We start from the raw sequence: 16774 nt of genomic DNA, 5'->3' as shown, positions 1-16774 counted from the left end.
AAATAATAATATTAAAAAATAATATTTTATTCAACTTTTTTCTCAACTCATTTCAACTCACTGTTCAAATGGTACCTTATGTTTGCATAATTGCCCTGTTGTGGGCTGGAAAAATGTAGGGAAGATTGGAGACGATGAGGGGAATAGAGTTATTCATTGAAAAAAGTTATGCTAAAGTTGCAATTATGTAGCAGCTAAATCAGGCACTTCGGTTTTTTCAGTGATCCATTTCAAGGAAAAACCAAATACACATCAATGAGCAAGTGAACGTCTCAAACCGTTAAAAAGTTCAAAGCCGCCATTTGGCATGACATAAGAAACACCTCAAAGACAACAGCCTTGGTAATCACCATGAGAGTCGTTGATCGTCTTGATCTGCAGCAGTAACCATTTTTCTAAAGGTAATCAAGAAGTTATATTAATAAGGTAATAGGCATGGTACAAGTACACAGGAATCCGGATAAATATGTGTAATGCCTAACTAGGATTTACAACCGAAATAAGAAATTCAGGGACACAACCCGTTAAAATTTATTACCACCGACCTAAGGAACAAGGTTTTAAGAAGGAAAGCTTTCAGGTCATTCATTCCGTAACAAATTAATTATAAAGAAAATATCAAAACAATATCTATAAGAAGGAACGAGAGACCAAGTCCTTCCAATTGACCATACTTTAAAGATGTTGCTAACACAAATGCTTGAGGGGATTGAGCAATAAGACGCATTGTATATGCTACATTAGATATTTTCCCTTTTAAAAAGAACATCAATCATCCTTAATGCCTTTTATTTTATGAGTAATAAAGGTTTTATTGATGATTAACTCTATTTCAAAGAACCAAATCTAGGTCGACCTAAAATTTAAGTGCTCACTTTCTCATATTAATTCTACCCCGTTGTAGTGATTTGTGCACCCATAATAAAAAAACAAAATAATTTCACCTCATTAAGCTACTAGCTCAGACCCAAACTAGAAAAAGGTGCAGCAAATAATACAAACCAAGCAACTAATCACAGATCAAACCTTTATTTATTACTGCAGAAAGAAAGCAGGTTTTAGTCATTATCTTCTCGACCATAGTTGTATACTATCTCAATCTGCATTTACAACAAAATATTATAACTGTGTCAGAAACAAATGCAAATCCCATCACTAAACTAACAAGTGCGGTGAAGTCTCAGAGGCTACTGATTGAACTGAAATACCCACCAAGCTATAATACTACCACCGCACCTCACAATCTGAGAGGAATAATGGGACATCAATGAAAAATAAACAGTAAAACCAATAAAACAACCCTTCTGCCCAAAACTATAGAATCTTTCTCTTTCTTTACCAATTTTTTTACACTATATATTCAAGTTTTAGGATTTCATTTATGAGGTAGAAGGAGAAATACTCATATACAAAGGTTCGTCTTGGTAAAAGAAAAACCATATCATATGTCCACCACAGCCATACAATTGACATACATAGAAGCTAAATGAATATTTTCCAGGGGAAAAATGAGATGCCCATTTTTAAGAATACCCATTCATTACCAAATATTCCTAATTCTCGCAAATACATAACAAATAAACTGCTAACTAGAAATTGGCATAGCATATCATTTGACAATAAGTTGGATGTAGCAGCACACTTGGTAACAATAATGCAATACCTAAAATACATAATGTGCCAAGGCAATAAGTTATGCTACATCATGTCCATGAAAATGATCAAGTAAACAAGTGAAAAGGGAGGAAAACACAATTGGTAAACCAAATAACTCACCCCTGATGGTGGAGTTGGGTTTCGAGTGAACTTTGAACCACCAGGAGCCCAAGGAACTACAAAAAAAATGAAGGAAAAAATAAGAAGAAGATGATACTAGTAAGTAAGCTCCACCACTATTCATTATTTTATCATTACTTTTCATTATTTTTTACTATTATTCAATATTTTATTATTACTTTTTTTCACTACTATTCATAGAATATCTGAGATCACCTCACTACCCAAATGCAACCTTAAACTATAAAGATAAGCACCATTTGATGCATATTTTCAAAATAAGATGCATAATGTGAAGATGACCAATAACTTATCAAAACATTTGCAAAGGCCTTCATCCTCATGTCAATTCATGTGATTTTGTCTAATATCCCAAAAGTATTACAAACGCCAAACTTACAAGGATCATAAACTTGATTTATATGTTAAGATCCAAATATAACAAAATGGATTCTCTCTTTATCTGTAATCTCCAGACCTTTTGGAAGTAAGGTCAACATGCTGACCAAAAAAAACCCAATTTCTTACCAAGGTGCAGGAGTAGGACTTCCTGTGATCTTAATTTAAATTCTGATTTTCTGGTATCAACAAACTGCAGTTCAAGAGGAAATTTAGATTCCAGAGATTCCACCATACTGCTTACCAATATAAGGATCAGGGTGACGCCACTTATTGTAGTTTGCTTCACCATCAGCTATCAATCTATCAATAGTGTTAAGGTCTTCCTGTTAATGTACCGACACAAATCAAAATAAAATATGATCATACAGATCAGCAAAACAAAGGAACGGAATTTAGTCACATAGATGTGCATTTATATGCCTTCTTTAGCTCAAAATACCACTGCTTCACATCCTATATATTAGCATATCAGGGAAACTCCCGTGCTAATCTACATTTTCTATAGTTATGTAAAAACAATAGCAGGATCTGGAAAAAACGAAACTAGAATGGATTATATGTAAATTGTAAGCAACAGATATATAGCCAAGCTTATATTACTGCTTTAGTTCAAGATATTATAAAAATTACAGGAAACGGAAACAACACATCACATGGTGTTGATTAATATAGCATTGATTGCGCTCGTTTTTTCATTATATGTTACTTATCAAGTAACATATTGCTATGTGTTGAACTGAGAGTGAGCTCCTCGTTCATACTTACCAGCAAAATAAGTTTGTTGTGATTAAGTACTGGCATTGTTAAAAGATTTTCAAAACTAACTATCATAAGCATCAATTCCAATGTCCAAACATGTCCAATTATTTTTATTATTTATTTGTTCTTTTTCTGCGTGATTCTCCTAGATTTGAACAATAAAAACTCAGGCATTTACCAAGAGTAATTCAACCGCTCCAAATTCACTAATTAGGGATCTGGATTTTATTAAAATTCAGAGTTTTTTAATTCTTCCAAAATCAGAGTAAACAAATCCTCATACGAACGACTTGACCAGCTCTCATTCATAAATTTATATGCACAATAATTCGAAGAAAATTCTTTAAAACTGAGAAATATAATTCAATTCTCGAGAAAGCATTTTGTATCCAAAAAAAAATTCGGAGCGAGAATTAAATTCTAAAACCGTACCAATGCGGCACGCTAAGAACTTCCCGTCAATCATATTTGGTATTGTTTGCTTTTGAGCTACGATTTTCTCAGCAAAAAATACCACTACATTACCACTCTGAATCCAAAATATATATTTTTTTTCCAGAGAAATCAAGCATTAATGTTCTATAGAAGCGGAATTCTATGGAAATGTCAAGAGTACGAACCACGTGTTTGTTGGCGTCGAAACGCTCGCGAAGGTTCGATGCCTGAAACACAGAAATCAATAAATTAAAATAAAAAACAGTGACAAGAAGATGAGAATCAAAATTTGAGGTTAGGTGAGGGAGTCGGGAGATCGGATTGGAAATTTAAAAAAAAAAAAAAAAAAAAAAAAACTAAGAAGAATGAAATTGAGCAGCGATACATCTTCGTAGAAGAGGTGGCGATGGACGGCCCAGTTGAGAGTGTCCTTGAGAGCTCGCCTGTACAGAATCCGGACTCTCTCCTTCTGCGCTGCTCTCCGAGCCGCGTACGCTGCTGTCGATGCCACGCTCATCTCTTCCTATACCTCTCTCTCTCTCTGCACACTCTAGCTGCGGAAGTAACACTTCGTCATGGGGGCAAGGCAATGATACCACAACGACGCCGTTTAGCTGCAAAATAGTTTTGAGTTTTCTTAGATTTTTTATTGTTATAATTAACTGCCTGATTTTCACTAAATTGTCGATTACGAGCTTCTTTTTAACAAGTAATTTTTCATCTCCGGTTAGTTTTGTATTCAACTGACTCTTTAAAAAAAAAAAAAAACTTTTGAAATGTATTATTTTAATTTTTATTATCTGAAATTTTTATTTTTGTTATTTTTAAAAAAATATTTTTTATTATTTATTTTTTAATATGCTGGTTTATATGGAAACGAAATATCAGAAATCGACTTTTTGTGTAAGCATGTATTACAAGCCGTGTGCCGTTAGGAATAAAATAAGAGATAGGCGAAAGTTATGACTTAGGACTAAATTCAGAAAGTTATTTGTAAAAATTAAAAATGTAAGGAATTCATAATAAAAACCACAATTTAATTTCAGGGGGTAGTTTTATAAATTTGGAAGAGAGAGAAATGTTATTTATTATTTCAATTTTTATTATTTTTTCATCGTTATATAATATAATATTAAATGATTAGAAATTATTTATTATATTTAATTTATAAATTTATTATCTAATAACACATCATAAAATAACAGATTAAAACCATTAACGGGGGCATAGTGCTCCTATGCGAGTCGACGTCGTCGGTTCGAAATGATATATTTAGAGCATCCGCAATGGATTATTTATCTTCATCTTTATCCTTGAATTTGAAAATTATGCCCTTAAAATGTCCAGCATTGATATATGCATATCTATAATTTTGAATAAATTGCTACAGTGTTTATTCAAAGATGAATAACTACTTTTCATTTTCAAATATTATTTTTATTATTCTTTCTCTCTCCAAACTCCTAACCGGCTCTCTCTTTCTCTCTTTTTCTTTCTTTTCTTTTTTCTCTTCTCTCTCTCTCTTTTCTCTTCTCTTCTTTCTCCATCCCCGAACGCCTCCATCCCTGAACGCATATACTTCTCTCTTTTCTCTCTTCTCTCCATCGCCGAACGGCCTCCATCCCCGAACGGCTCTATCTTATTCTCTTCTTCTCTCTCTACCGAACAACTCTCTCTTCTTCTCTTCGACACCCATTTCACCCCTCTCTCTCGTTGATCTGTTTTCTCTCTTGGACGCCCAAAATTTTCTGTGCTTTCTTCATCAACGGCGGCCTCTTCTCTCGTCCAAAAGGTGATTTCCCCGAACCCATTTGTGGATTTTAGTTGGAGAATATTTTTCTGTGTTATTTGGCCTGACTAGAAATTTTTAGGGTTTTTTTTTTTTTTTTTTTAATGTGATTACTCTAAATATTGAATTGAGAATAGAGATAGATAGAACAAACTAAGTTGGTTCTGAGGTTTGTGGTGATTTCCCCTGATTTGTATTTTAATTTGATTTCCCGAACCTTGTACATGGCATTTCGGTTGAGTTGGTTCTGAGGTCTGTGGTGATTTCCCCTGATTTGTATTTTAATTTGATTCCCTGAACCTTGTACATGGCATTTCGGTTGAGTTGGTTCTGATGTTTGTTTTGATTTTCCTTGACCTTGTACAGCTACCGTAGAGTTGCTGTGGAGCTGAATTGTGCTGCCGTGGAGCTGCTATGGAGCTGCTGCGAGTTCCTGAACATACCACCCGGAGATTAGGAATTTTAGGAAAAAAAAATTAATAGTTTATTATTATTTGGTCAAAAAATGCATAATCCAATATAGGAAATTTTGTTCATATTCAAAATCAATCTTCAAAACATGGAAATTTGCATATGAAGATGAATAATCCATTGCGAATGCTCTTACACCTTTAAAATCAATGCCAGTGAAATTCTATATTCAATTACCCAAAGAGTAGTTACAAAATTAGTCGGGGTTTGTCCAACGCCAGTGAAAAGTCTAAAAAAATAAGAAGTTTATAATTATTTTATAATTCTATTTATTGTTATTATTATTATTTAAAAATCTAAAAAGTAAAAAGGAAAAGAAAATAAATGGATTCGACCAAATGGGGGTAAATGAGGCTATATTAAAGTTATTGAATCATTTGCCACAATTATTCTATATCTACGAGTTATAAAAGTGTCTAGGCATATAATTATCTTATAAATTCTTAATTTAGATATTTCTCTACAAATAAGAAAGAGACAAACGTAATATATATTGAATTTATAATTTTTTTTTTTGAATTTACAATATTAAATGCAATAAATCAAGTAAGGTGCTAGAGTAGTTAAACAACACAAAAATGCTTAAGAGAATCACCTACCTCAAACACTACGTAAACAGCTGTTGAGTTGGCAAAAAACAAAACGCTGCATTTTGTCCCTCATGCCCACACGCTGCAAGACCCTCATTAGACAACCTTCCCCTTCCCCTCTATGTTTTACTCACGTCCTCCACACCCCCCCCCCCCCCAAGTCCCTGCGTTTTGTCTCCCTTGAAGCCACATCCCTCTCGTTGATGTCACTACTTACAGCCTCCATAGTGTCTCCCTCCCATAGATGTCGCTGCTTACGGCCTTTGTCAATGTCTCCCTCCAGTCGACGTCACGGTATACTGGTACATTCTTGGTAGAGCCCTAGATTTGCTTATTTTTTTTGAAGTCTAGTGATGGGGGTTTGGAGTTTCGAGGTGAGGATGCGGATGGAGGGTTGGAATAGAAGGAATTTGAGTTGCTTTCAGTTTCTGAGTTATGGGCCTCACTACTCATTGTCTTGGTCATCCTGTGATTAATGATTATCTTCTTTTATTGGATCAACTGAGTATTACTTTCTACTATGAGCTAAAAGAAACTAGTTGTTTGGAAGTGGAGGCTTTTAAGAAAACAGTCAATGGCAATGGCTAGTTTGGCTTCTATACAAAAATTTAAACAATCAACAAATAAAGTAATTCATGCTCATAAATAGAGATGAAGAGAGCTTGGCTTATGAGGAAGTTGATCATCATGATGAGAATGGAGAACATGCAGCTCATGCTTGAGCATTTCAAGTCCTCTTTCTTTTTGCAAGACCTATGGAAGAATGGGGTCCACAAACAAAATGGCTAACTTTGCAAAGAATGGGATCCCTTTCTCTTGTATCATGCAACCTCCATTCAACGAAGCCCACCCCAGAGATAAACGAAGAATCGACGAGCTTCAGCTTGAAGATCATTGTATCGCACCCTCAAAAGTGGGAAATCGAAAGTGAAATAGGTTTCATTGTTTTGCCTCTTGTTTTCATTTTTTTTTTGGAAAACTCTTGGTATAGGCATGGAGGGGCACCGATGCGCACCGATGTCCTACGTGGACCATTTATTTAAACGGTGCGTTTGAAGTAAAAGCGTAATGAAAATAAATTTGAGAGGAAGACACCATTTCCCAGGTTACATCTCTCTCTCTCTCTCTCTCTCTCTCTCTCTCTCTCTCTCTCTCTCTCTCTCTCTCTCTCTCTCCATTTTTTTTTCCTCTCCCCGTCATCCCCATTCTCTTTCATTTCTTTGCAAAACACTTCTCCTCCACTTCACGACTACCGGGGGGTTGTGTCCGTTCTGGTAAACATATAGAATTACAATTTACATGAGTATATCTCGCCTTCGGTGGTCAAAAATCGCGGAGGAGATTAGAAATGCCGAGATGCGATCTTCTCCTACATGCCCAACAAAATCAAGGTCTTTGTGGCCTTTTGTTCTTCGTTGGATTCCCTCCTCAACTAATCACATCCTTGCTGTCGAGAAGTGCCCTCTCTTTCTCTCTCGTCAAGTATTTTTCTCTCTCCCCCTCTCTCTCTCTCACAACAATAGTTTCATTAAATGTTGGAGCTGGTCGATTTTGTGTTGTGGATATATGTTGATTTTGTGGTTTTCATTAGTTAGGTATTGAATTTAGTTATCGAATTTAGGTCTTTTGATCTGGTGTGTATTTACTTTAGGTTTTTAAAGCAACTTGAAGTTATTAATCTGTTTGGAAGTTAATTGGGTTGAGTTCAAACACTTCCCTGGGTTGCCTTTATCCCATATTTGAATCCATGCATTTGCATTTAGTTTATTTCCTTATTACATCCAGATATTTGGTACCAACATCTATAAAGTGCCTAACACACAGGCTTGAGGCTTTTATTTGAATAGGCAAATGCTCGTTCTTATTATAGATGAATCGAAGTCTTAACTCCTAACAGGAAAAGGAGGGAAAGGGGGCACTTGATTTAAAACCAATAAACAAAGGATCTCATATATCTCTGCCGGCATTTGTGTTGAGGTGATATATTGTGATCTTGTTTATAATTTTGAGCGGTAATGTTGATTCCAAATGGCAATTTTGAGTCTGGCCCCTGGCAAGGATACCCTCCTTTTGAGTTTTTGCGAGGTCATGTCCTAAATGTTTGTGTAAACACAAAACCTTCCTTTTATTTTTCAGTTAGGGCCGTGTCGTTCTCTTGTATAAATTCATTGTTGCACCCAATTTCTCCATCTTGTGATGAAATATTTCTTGTCCAAATATTTGGAAAATGCTCATCTAGGAAAAGAAGGAAGCAATTTTTTAGAGTATCTTTAGATCCATGGGAGAGGGTGCATGTACTATTGTTTCCCTGAACCTTGGTGTATATATTTTCTAGGGGTTACATGTTTATAATTTTGAAGTACAAGGGTAAGGAACACAATAATGCTTTCTCTACCACGGTATGTTGTATTTCTTTTGGTTGGTAACTGACTTGACTTGCTGAAAAAAACTTTGGTAACTGTGTTGCATTCCAAATTTTTGAGTTTAGCACATCTTTCACATGACATATCTTTCAATTTCATATGTTGTTCTTTATAAAGAGTCCAATATGGGAATTAGTGATACTTCCTTCGCTGCTTTGTTCACTTTCTCCAAGCCTTTCTAATCATAAAAGCTAATATTATGATATTATGTTGAGATACGATTTCACTTGCTCTCAAATTTCCTATTCAAGGTTATCACACAAAGGAAAACTCTTGGTATAAGCGGTATAGAGGACATTTTTTTTGTGGGTTTGTCTAGTTATATCTTTCCTTTGCATTAACCTTTTTTCACTTACTGCTTTCAGTTGGTTCGGGCATCTAGCACTAGCATTGAAAACTCCATTGAACCAGTTGAGATACCTCCTCCATGGCCAAAGAAGAAACGCTCGCATCCTTATGATTTTAATTCGCTTGATTCTCCTAATGGAATATCATTAACAAATCAAATTGAACGGTCTCCATTGCCAAATTTATTGGTGGCCAAGGAAGGCACCAAATCAACTTGCAGTTGTGATGTCAAAGTTGTGTATTTTGTTATAATGGATGTAGCCAGTTGTATTTTGATTTAATGGACAGTCATGTGTATTTTGATTTAATGAATGTGGTCATGTGTATTTTTTTGTAATTGTTGCCCAGATGACTAACACAAGAGGGGGGTGAATTGAGTTGTATTAAAAAAATAACAATTATAAATCAAATATATAATATAAAATATAAACAAAATATGAAATAACAATAAATATAAAGAGTAAGGGTAAGAGAGAAGCAAACTTAGTATGTTAACGAGGTTCGGCCCCACTGCCTATGTCCTCGCCTCAAGCTACCCCTTGAGAATTTCCAAATTCACTATTCAACCTCATTCAGGTGGAGATAGAAACCTATTACACCTTTTAACAACACCGCTACAAAGGATCCGTATAGAACACCCTCTACACTTGCAATCACCTTACACGTGGTGATTCAACTATTCCCCGTGTAGAATACTTTCTACACGTACAAGGGTTATACACACCATTTTTCTGATACAAGAGCTGATAGTGGATAGGTTATTAGAAAACACTCCTCAATGAGTGAAATAAGAACAATACAGCGCAAACTATATCTCTCAAAATGAATAAGGATTAAGAATCAATGCTTAAAGAAGAGATAATGAAAACTTTAAATGAATGTTGTATGCTCTTGGTGTTGTAAATGTGAAGCTCTCAAATGATCTATTTATAGGCATATGAGACTTCATATTCAAATTTAAAAAGATTCACATGTCAAAGACAACATCATTCACTTTTTTTTAAAAAATCAAACATAATCTTTTACTTTTGGCATATGACAAAAGGAGCACACTTTCATTTTCAAAAAATTCAAACCTAATCTTTTACTTTTTGTATATGACAAAAGGAGCACACTTTCTTTTTCAAAAAATTCAAACCTAATCTTTTACTTTTTGTATATGACAAAAGGAGTACACTTTACTTTTCAAAAAAATTCAAACAAAATCATCTACCTTTTATATAAGTCTAAAAAAGTATCAATCACTTTTGAAAATATTCAAATAAAACATGCACATGTGAAAGATGACAATCAATCATCTTTCAAAATTTTCAAATTTAATTTTCAAAAATATTCATGCACATGTGGAAAATGTATTTTAATATTTTATGATAAAATATTAATTTTGAGCATTAATCCTAATTTCGAATTTTGAAGAGATTTACAACATTACTCTATAACTTTAATGTGAACTTGTTCCCTTCTTGCTCATGCTTGTTTCCTTGATGTGCTTGACTCCATTGTGTAGACAACTTGAGATTGAGACTTCTTTATTCTTTGAATTCATTTGTTATCATCAAAATTCATGTGTAGATATATAATTATACAAAACTTGAAACTTTGGGTTCAACAATCTCCCCCTTTTTGATGATGATAAATACTTGATAGAATCTGAAGCCTGTATTGATACTTTAGCTCCCCCTGAGAATGTGCGTTAGTTTTTCAAGAAAAAGTATAAATATAATTCCAAGTATATATAATAAGTTTAGCAATTCAAACAATGTTAATGTTCTAATCTAACACTTCTCCCCCTTTTAGCATCATTAAAAAGGATCTGCAACAAGTAAATGGACATGAAGAAAACGGTGCATTAGTAGAAACTGTTGATAGTTGAAAAACAAATGGATCCGTCCATGACCCGACAATTGTGGCTGGAGATTTGAAAAAAATCGCCTAATATTGTTGACAAACGAGATTGAAGGCTCCGAGTTTCTAAAATGTCATTTTCACCGATCGGTAAAAAAAAATCACATTGCTCTTTGACTTGGATGATAGCTTGTCTTGTTCTTTATGCTGTCTCTATAAAATCAGTCCTGAAGTTCATCCAATCCGCATCAAGTTTTCTTCTCATCTCTATAACTCATCTGCATTCGTTCAACATTCTCGTTTTAAGCCTTCTATTCTTTTCTCAATGGCTCATTCTTCTAACATTTCTCTAGATCCATCTATGAGGCATTCTGCACCTCAACCTCCTGTTCTTTCAGCAGCTACCATTAGTGCCATGTTGCAGCAAGAAAATAATAATTTGGCTAATAAGTCAGATTCTGATGCTATCTATGACTTGGTGAGTCTTGGAACTCGCTACTCTTCCTCTATTGTTGCTTTTTCTCAGCGGCTACAAGCCAAAAAATATGAAGTTAAAAAGCTCAAAAAATAAATTGTTGTACTTCAACGAATTGTTCAAGAGTCTCACACAAGAGAAGGAATCATTCGGCAGAAAAATAAACAGTTGAAATCTTTATTAGATTCTTCATTCCGCTTGCCGGTTCCCATGGATAAGAATGACATGATATTGTATGAAGAGAATGAACGTCTCAAACATGAGGCTAAGAATCTCAAGTTTATGTAAAAGTATTTAAAAAATCTATCTCTATTTTTATTGACTCTAGTCTATCTTTTAAGAGATATTCATAGCATGTATCATACATATTTCTCTTCTGATCATACATAATCTATCTTCTGGTAAAGGTTTTGTGAAAATATCTGCTAACTGATCGTGTGTGTTTGTGAATTCTAGTACTATATCGCCTTTCTGCACATGATCTCGAAGAAAATGATATCTTATTTCAATATGTTTAGTTTTAGAATGTTGTATTGGGTTCTTTGAAAGATTTATAGCACTTGTATTATCACATTTGATTGGAATGTGATTATACATGAGTTTAAAATCTTCAAGTTGTTGCTTCATGTAGAGAACTTGAGCACAACAACTACCCGCAGCAACATATTCTGCCTCAGAAGTAGATAGTGCAACAAAATTTTATTTTTTACTAAACCAGGAAACTAGTGCATGACCTAAGAAATGACATGCTCCACTAGTGCTTTTTCGATCTATTTTACAGCCAGCATAATCTGCATCTGTGTAGCTGATTAGATCGAAAGATGTGTACTTAAGGTACCATAACCCTAAGTTAATTGTACTACTAAGATATCTAAGAATGCGCTTAACTGCAATTAAATGTGATTCTTTTGGAGATGATTGAAAGCGTGCACATAAGCACACACTAAAGATAATATCTGGTCTACTGGCTGTTAAATATAATAAGCTACCAATCATACCTCGATATATCTTCGAGTCAACTGACTTACTGGATTCATCTTTATCAAGTTTAGTTGATGGGCTCATTGGTGTTCCAATTTCCTTAGCATTTTCCATCCCAAACTTCTTCAGTAATTCTTTAATATATTTTAATTGATTGATGAATGTCCTACTTTTTGCTTGCTTAATTTGTAATCCGAGAAAGAATGTAAGTTCTCTCATCATGCTCATCTCAAATTCTTCCTGCACAGTCTTAGCAAAAACTTGACACATATTTTCATTAGTAGCACCGAATATTATATCATTAACATAAATCTGAATCAAAAAAATATCATCATTTTCATATTTAATGAAAAGAGTTGTGTCGATTTTTCCTCTTGAAAAACCTTTTTCAATCAAGAAACCACTGAGTCTCTCGTACCAAGTTCTAGGAGCTTATTTAAGTCCATATAGTGCTTTTGTGAGTTTGAAAACATGATTTGGGGAAATATGATTTTCAAAACCTGGAGGTTGCTCAATATATACCTCTTCATTTATAAAACCATTTAAGAAAGCACTTTTAACATCCATTTGAAAAAGTTTGAAATCTTTATAACAAGCATATGCAAGTAGCATTCGAATAGTTTCTAATCTTGCGACAGGTGCATATGTCTCATCATAATCGATTCCTTCTTCTTGATTAAAACCTTGGGCTACAAGTCGAGCCTTATTTCTAGTAATGACTCTGGACTCATCTTTCTTGTTTCTAAAAACCCATTTTGTTCCAATAATAGTATGATTTTTGAGTCTAGGAACAAGTGTCCAAACATCATTTCTTTCAAATTGATTCAACTCTTCTTGCATAGCTAGAATCCAAGATTCATCAAGAAGATGATCGAGTACTTACACCTTGTGAAGCTTCTCCCAAAATTTGTTCCACTGGATGATCTTTCACAAATTTCTACTATTTGATTGCATCTTGTGTAACAGCCCGCTAGAAATTCAATTGTAAAATTTCTATTAACTTTAGGAACCTCATGAAGACCCCATAAGTTTTCACTAATCCATTAATCGTATAGGTTTTTGTCTAACTACATAGTCAGTGTTATTATTTACTATGGTATCAGAAGTGTGTTTTTGATTATTGGAGATAGTTAGAAGTGTTAAAATGTATTATGGTTTGTGCCATTAGACTCGGAGGGTTATTTAAGGTCTTATGGCGCAATAACATTTTTTCATATTTTCAGACAAAACGTCTGTTCAAAACTGTAGATATTATTGGATAAAAATATCTTAAACTAGTTTTGTGGATATTATTAGATAAAAATATTTTAAGCTAATTTCGTGGATATTATTGGGTAAAAATATCTTGAATTGATTTTTGTAGATATTATTAGGTAAGAGAGTTCTACACTCCACTCTCACTCCGGGTAAGAGAGTCATACACTTAACTCTCATTTCAGGTAAGAGAGTCCTACACTTAACTCTCACTCCAGCCTCATCTCTTCTATATCTCATCCATAAGTATTTTTAGCCACCTCTCCCCACGAAATTATTTTCATTTATACTTTCTATTAAAAGAATATCAAACACACTCTCTCAGACAGCTTTTAGGAGTTCTTTTGCATGCCCATTTCGAAGTTTTTGTAAATGTTTTATCATAAAGTCTCATTCATATAAGTTGTTTCTTTTTTAGTCTAGTTTACATGGATATTTTATTTGTCCCATTTGAAAATCATTTGGTCAGTCAAATATTATATAAACTATAGAAAGGTCATTCTAGGAGATAAACTCGAGAATATGTTATAGTTTGGAGTTTTTGACCAAGCTAATGGATAGATATTGGTCCGAAATTTTTATGGAGTATTTTTAACACGTATATATGACTATTGGTTGAGGATTTTTGCATGATTAAAGGTTTTGATTAAAGATTTTCTTAGATTTAGAAACTTAGAAACTGGAAGAAGAAAAACAGTTTCTGTTTTGAGAAAGTTTAACTCTTTGGTAGTCTAAACCTATTCTAATGATTTTGATAATTTTATTGGAGGATCCTAAGCATCTTATATACATGTTATATTATTATTTTGAAGATATTTGATGTTAGTTTCAAAGATATAAAATTTTATGCTAAGAGATATTTAGATAAGCCAAAGTGTGGATATTCTTGGCTAAATTTTTGTTTTGGTTAATTTCTAACCATGTGATCTTGAATTAGAAGCTTATATATGTTTTAGGATATCTTTTTAAACCATGTGATGGTTTGGTTTGAAGATCATATATTTATAAGTCATAGATCAAAAGGTTGATCAAAACAAGTTAGAAAACAAAAATCAATGGAAATAGAATATGAGAATTTCGACCCTATGGAGTTTTAATAGTTGTGATTAGTTTTAAATTTTTCTAAATTGATATTTGAATTGAGTATAAAATTTACATGAGGTATGTAAATTTTGGTAACATCTAGAGTTAGTATGCAAAATCTTTAAATTATGGGTAAAACGGTCATTTTTCTACATGCAGAGAGTAAAATGGAAATTTTACTCTTTAAGTTAGTATTTTATATATTTCAATTTATTAGTAATTTAGTGCTAACTTTTAGAATCACTAATTACAGTTCCTCGTGATCGCGCTTAAAGTTTTATAAGAAACGCGGAAATCGAGCTAAGTTAGCTTTTAATTTACTAGCAGTCTACTGTGTATGTGTGCTAAGTAAAGGAACTACAGTGTATGTATGTGTGTTATCATATATGTCATGCCATGTCAAGTTATCACATAATTGTCTATTATACAGAATTTATTCTGTTATCAATTTTTATCTGTTACATAATATATTCTGTCATGTATTACTGTACCTTACAAGTACGTCATGCTAAGTATACCATCTATTACATGTATGTCAAGTCATGTAATATTTACTGTTGCAAGTATGTCATGTTAAATATGTTATCTATTATATGTTATACCATGTTACGAAATGTTTCTATCTTAAGTTGGTCATGTATTTCAAGTTATGTTCAAGTCACGTTATGTTATATCAGGGCTTCAGTCATTTCGTATTCCAGTCACGTTTCATCTTGATTACTTATGTATAGGGTCACAGCAATTGTGATGCATACACTACGTGAGACACAACAATTGTGACACGTAGAATACATGGGGCCACAACAACTGTGGAGTATGTATTTAAGCAGTTAAAGAATAAGTTTTCGTAGAATACATGGGGCCACAACAACTGTGGAGTATGTATTTACACGTAGAATACATGGGCCACAACAACTGTAGAGTATGTATTTTTCATGTTAAGTCAAGTTTCCGTATAATACATGAGGCCACAACAACTGTGGAGTATGTATTTACACATAGAATACATGGGGCCACAACAACTGTGGAGTATGTATTTTTCATGTTAAGTCAAGTTTGTGTAGAATACATGGGGCCACAACAACTGTGGAATATGTATTTACACGTAGAATACATGGGACCACAACAACTGTGGAGTATGTATTTTTCATGTTAAGTCAAGTTTCAGATCAAGTTCATGTCAAGTCAAGTTCAGTTCATGTTTCAATTTAAGTTATGTCAATTATGCTATGTTGTACGTCAAGTTATACTTTAATTACTTATGAATTTGATTATGTATTTATGTTTTTACTGTCATTCATGCATCATTAGCTTGTGTGGAAATTTTTTGTTAACTTACTACAAATCTCACTTTGGTAGTCTCAACTACTATTCCCCCCGAATGGTAGATCTTGTTACAGGACCTGAAGGAGAATCAGGAGCTGATCAACTAGACACAGTTGACTAAGCGACGGTGCGACGTCAATGTTAATATAGTAGTTAACGTAAATTACTACTTGTACAATGGAGTTGCATCTCTAGTACTTTTTGGATCATAACCATTTTGGATTAGTGTTGTGATCTATTCAATTGGTCTTTATGTATGAAGTATGTTTTAAGCATTTGGAATATTTTCAATTTGGTGCATAGTATTGCTAAAGAAAAAAATTATCCGCTGCGAATATTGCATAATGTTAGATGCATGTTAGGAACATTGCATCTTATATGTCATGAACAGGGGCAGGAAACCTTGTGTTGCATGTCTCGACGCTTCAAATGTCCGTTCGATCCCAAACTGAATTTGGGGCCGTCATATCTTGTATTAAATTTTTATGATCTTTCCTGATGGCTCTATGTTGAACTTCCTCTATTGTTTTCTCTTTGTTGAGATTGAGACTTTCCGTGTTATTTATACCTCCTGTTTCTTCATCAATAGATTTCTTGAAGAGTGAAGAATTAGATTCATCAAATACTACATGCATAGATTCTTGTACAATCAAAGTCTTTTTATTGAATACTCTATAAGCTTTACTATTAATAGAATACCCGAGAAAGATACCTTCATCAGATTTTGCATCAAACTTGCCTAAATTATCCATGTCATTCAAAATAAAATATTTGCATCCAAATACATTAAAGTAACCAATGTTGGGCTTTTTCTCAT

The 16774-nt window shown here is 33.6% G+C and overlaps 1 protein-coding gene across 2 annotated transcripts; it reads right to left on the bottom strand.

Moving 5' to 3' along the window:
* Nucleotides 1-135: 135 nt before the first annotated feature.
* Nucleotides 136-3964, bottom strand: LOC122309274 (NADH dehydrogenase [ubiquinone] 1 beta subcomplex subunit 9-like). 2 transcript variants are annotated; one of them, XM_043122680.1, is made up of 6 exons: nt 3758-3964; nt 3558-3599; nt 2420-2501; nt 1777-1832; nt 1027-1100; nt 136-395 (listed from the first exon to the last, which is right to left on the bottom strand). In XM_043122680.1, exons 1-5 carry the CDS (start codon nt 3887-3889, stop codon nt 1059-1061), a joined length of 354 nt encoding a protein of 117 aa, XP_042978614.1. In that variant the 5' UTR covers nt 3890-3964; the 3' UTR covers nt 136-395; nt 1027-1058. The 2 variants fall into 2 exon arrangements, with proteins under 2 accessions (XP_042978614.1, XP_042978613.1); XM_043122679.1 differs by having other exon boundaries at nt 136-375; nt 3758-3963.
* Between the last annotated feature and the right edge of the window lie 12810 nt (nt 3965-16774).

The sequence above is a fragment of the Carya illinoinensis genome, chromosome 5 (genome assembly GCF_018687715.1).
Source record: "Carya illinoinensis cultivar Pawnee chromosome 5, C.illinoinensisPawnee_v1, whole genome shotgun sequence".
Taxonomy (NCBI): domain Eukaryota; kingdom Viridiplantae; phylum Streptophyta; class Magnoliopsida; order Fagales; family Juglandaceae; genus Carya; species Carya illinoinensis.
Note: the sequence above shows the minus strand (reverse complement) of the source record. Positions and strands in the feature narration are given on the sequence as shown.

Coding starts and splice junctions, on each gene's coding strand:
- LOC122309274 (XM_043122680.1), bottom strand. CDS start 3,889: ATGAGCGTGGCATCGACAGCAGCGTACGCGGCTCGGAGAGCAGCGCAG. Junction 3,600..3,757: donor GCCACCTCTTCTACGAAGAT/GTATCGCTGCTC, acceptor TCTGTGTTTCAG/GCATCGAACCTTCGCGAGCG. Junction 1,833..2,419: donor TCACCCTGATCCTTATATTG/GTAAGCAGTATG, acceptor TTTTTTTTGTAG/TTCCTTGGGCTCCTGGTGGT.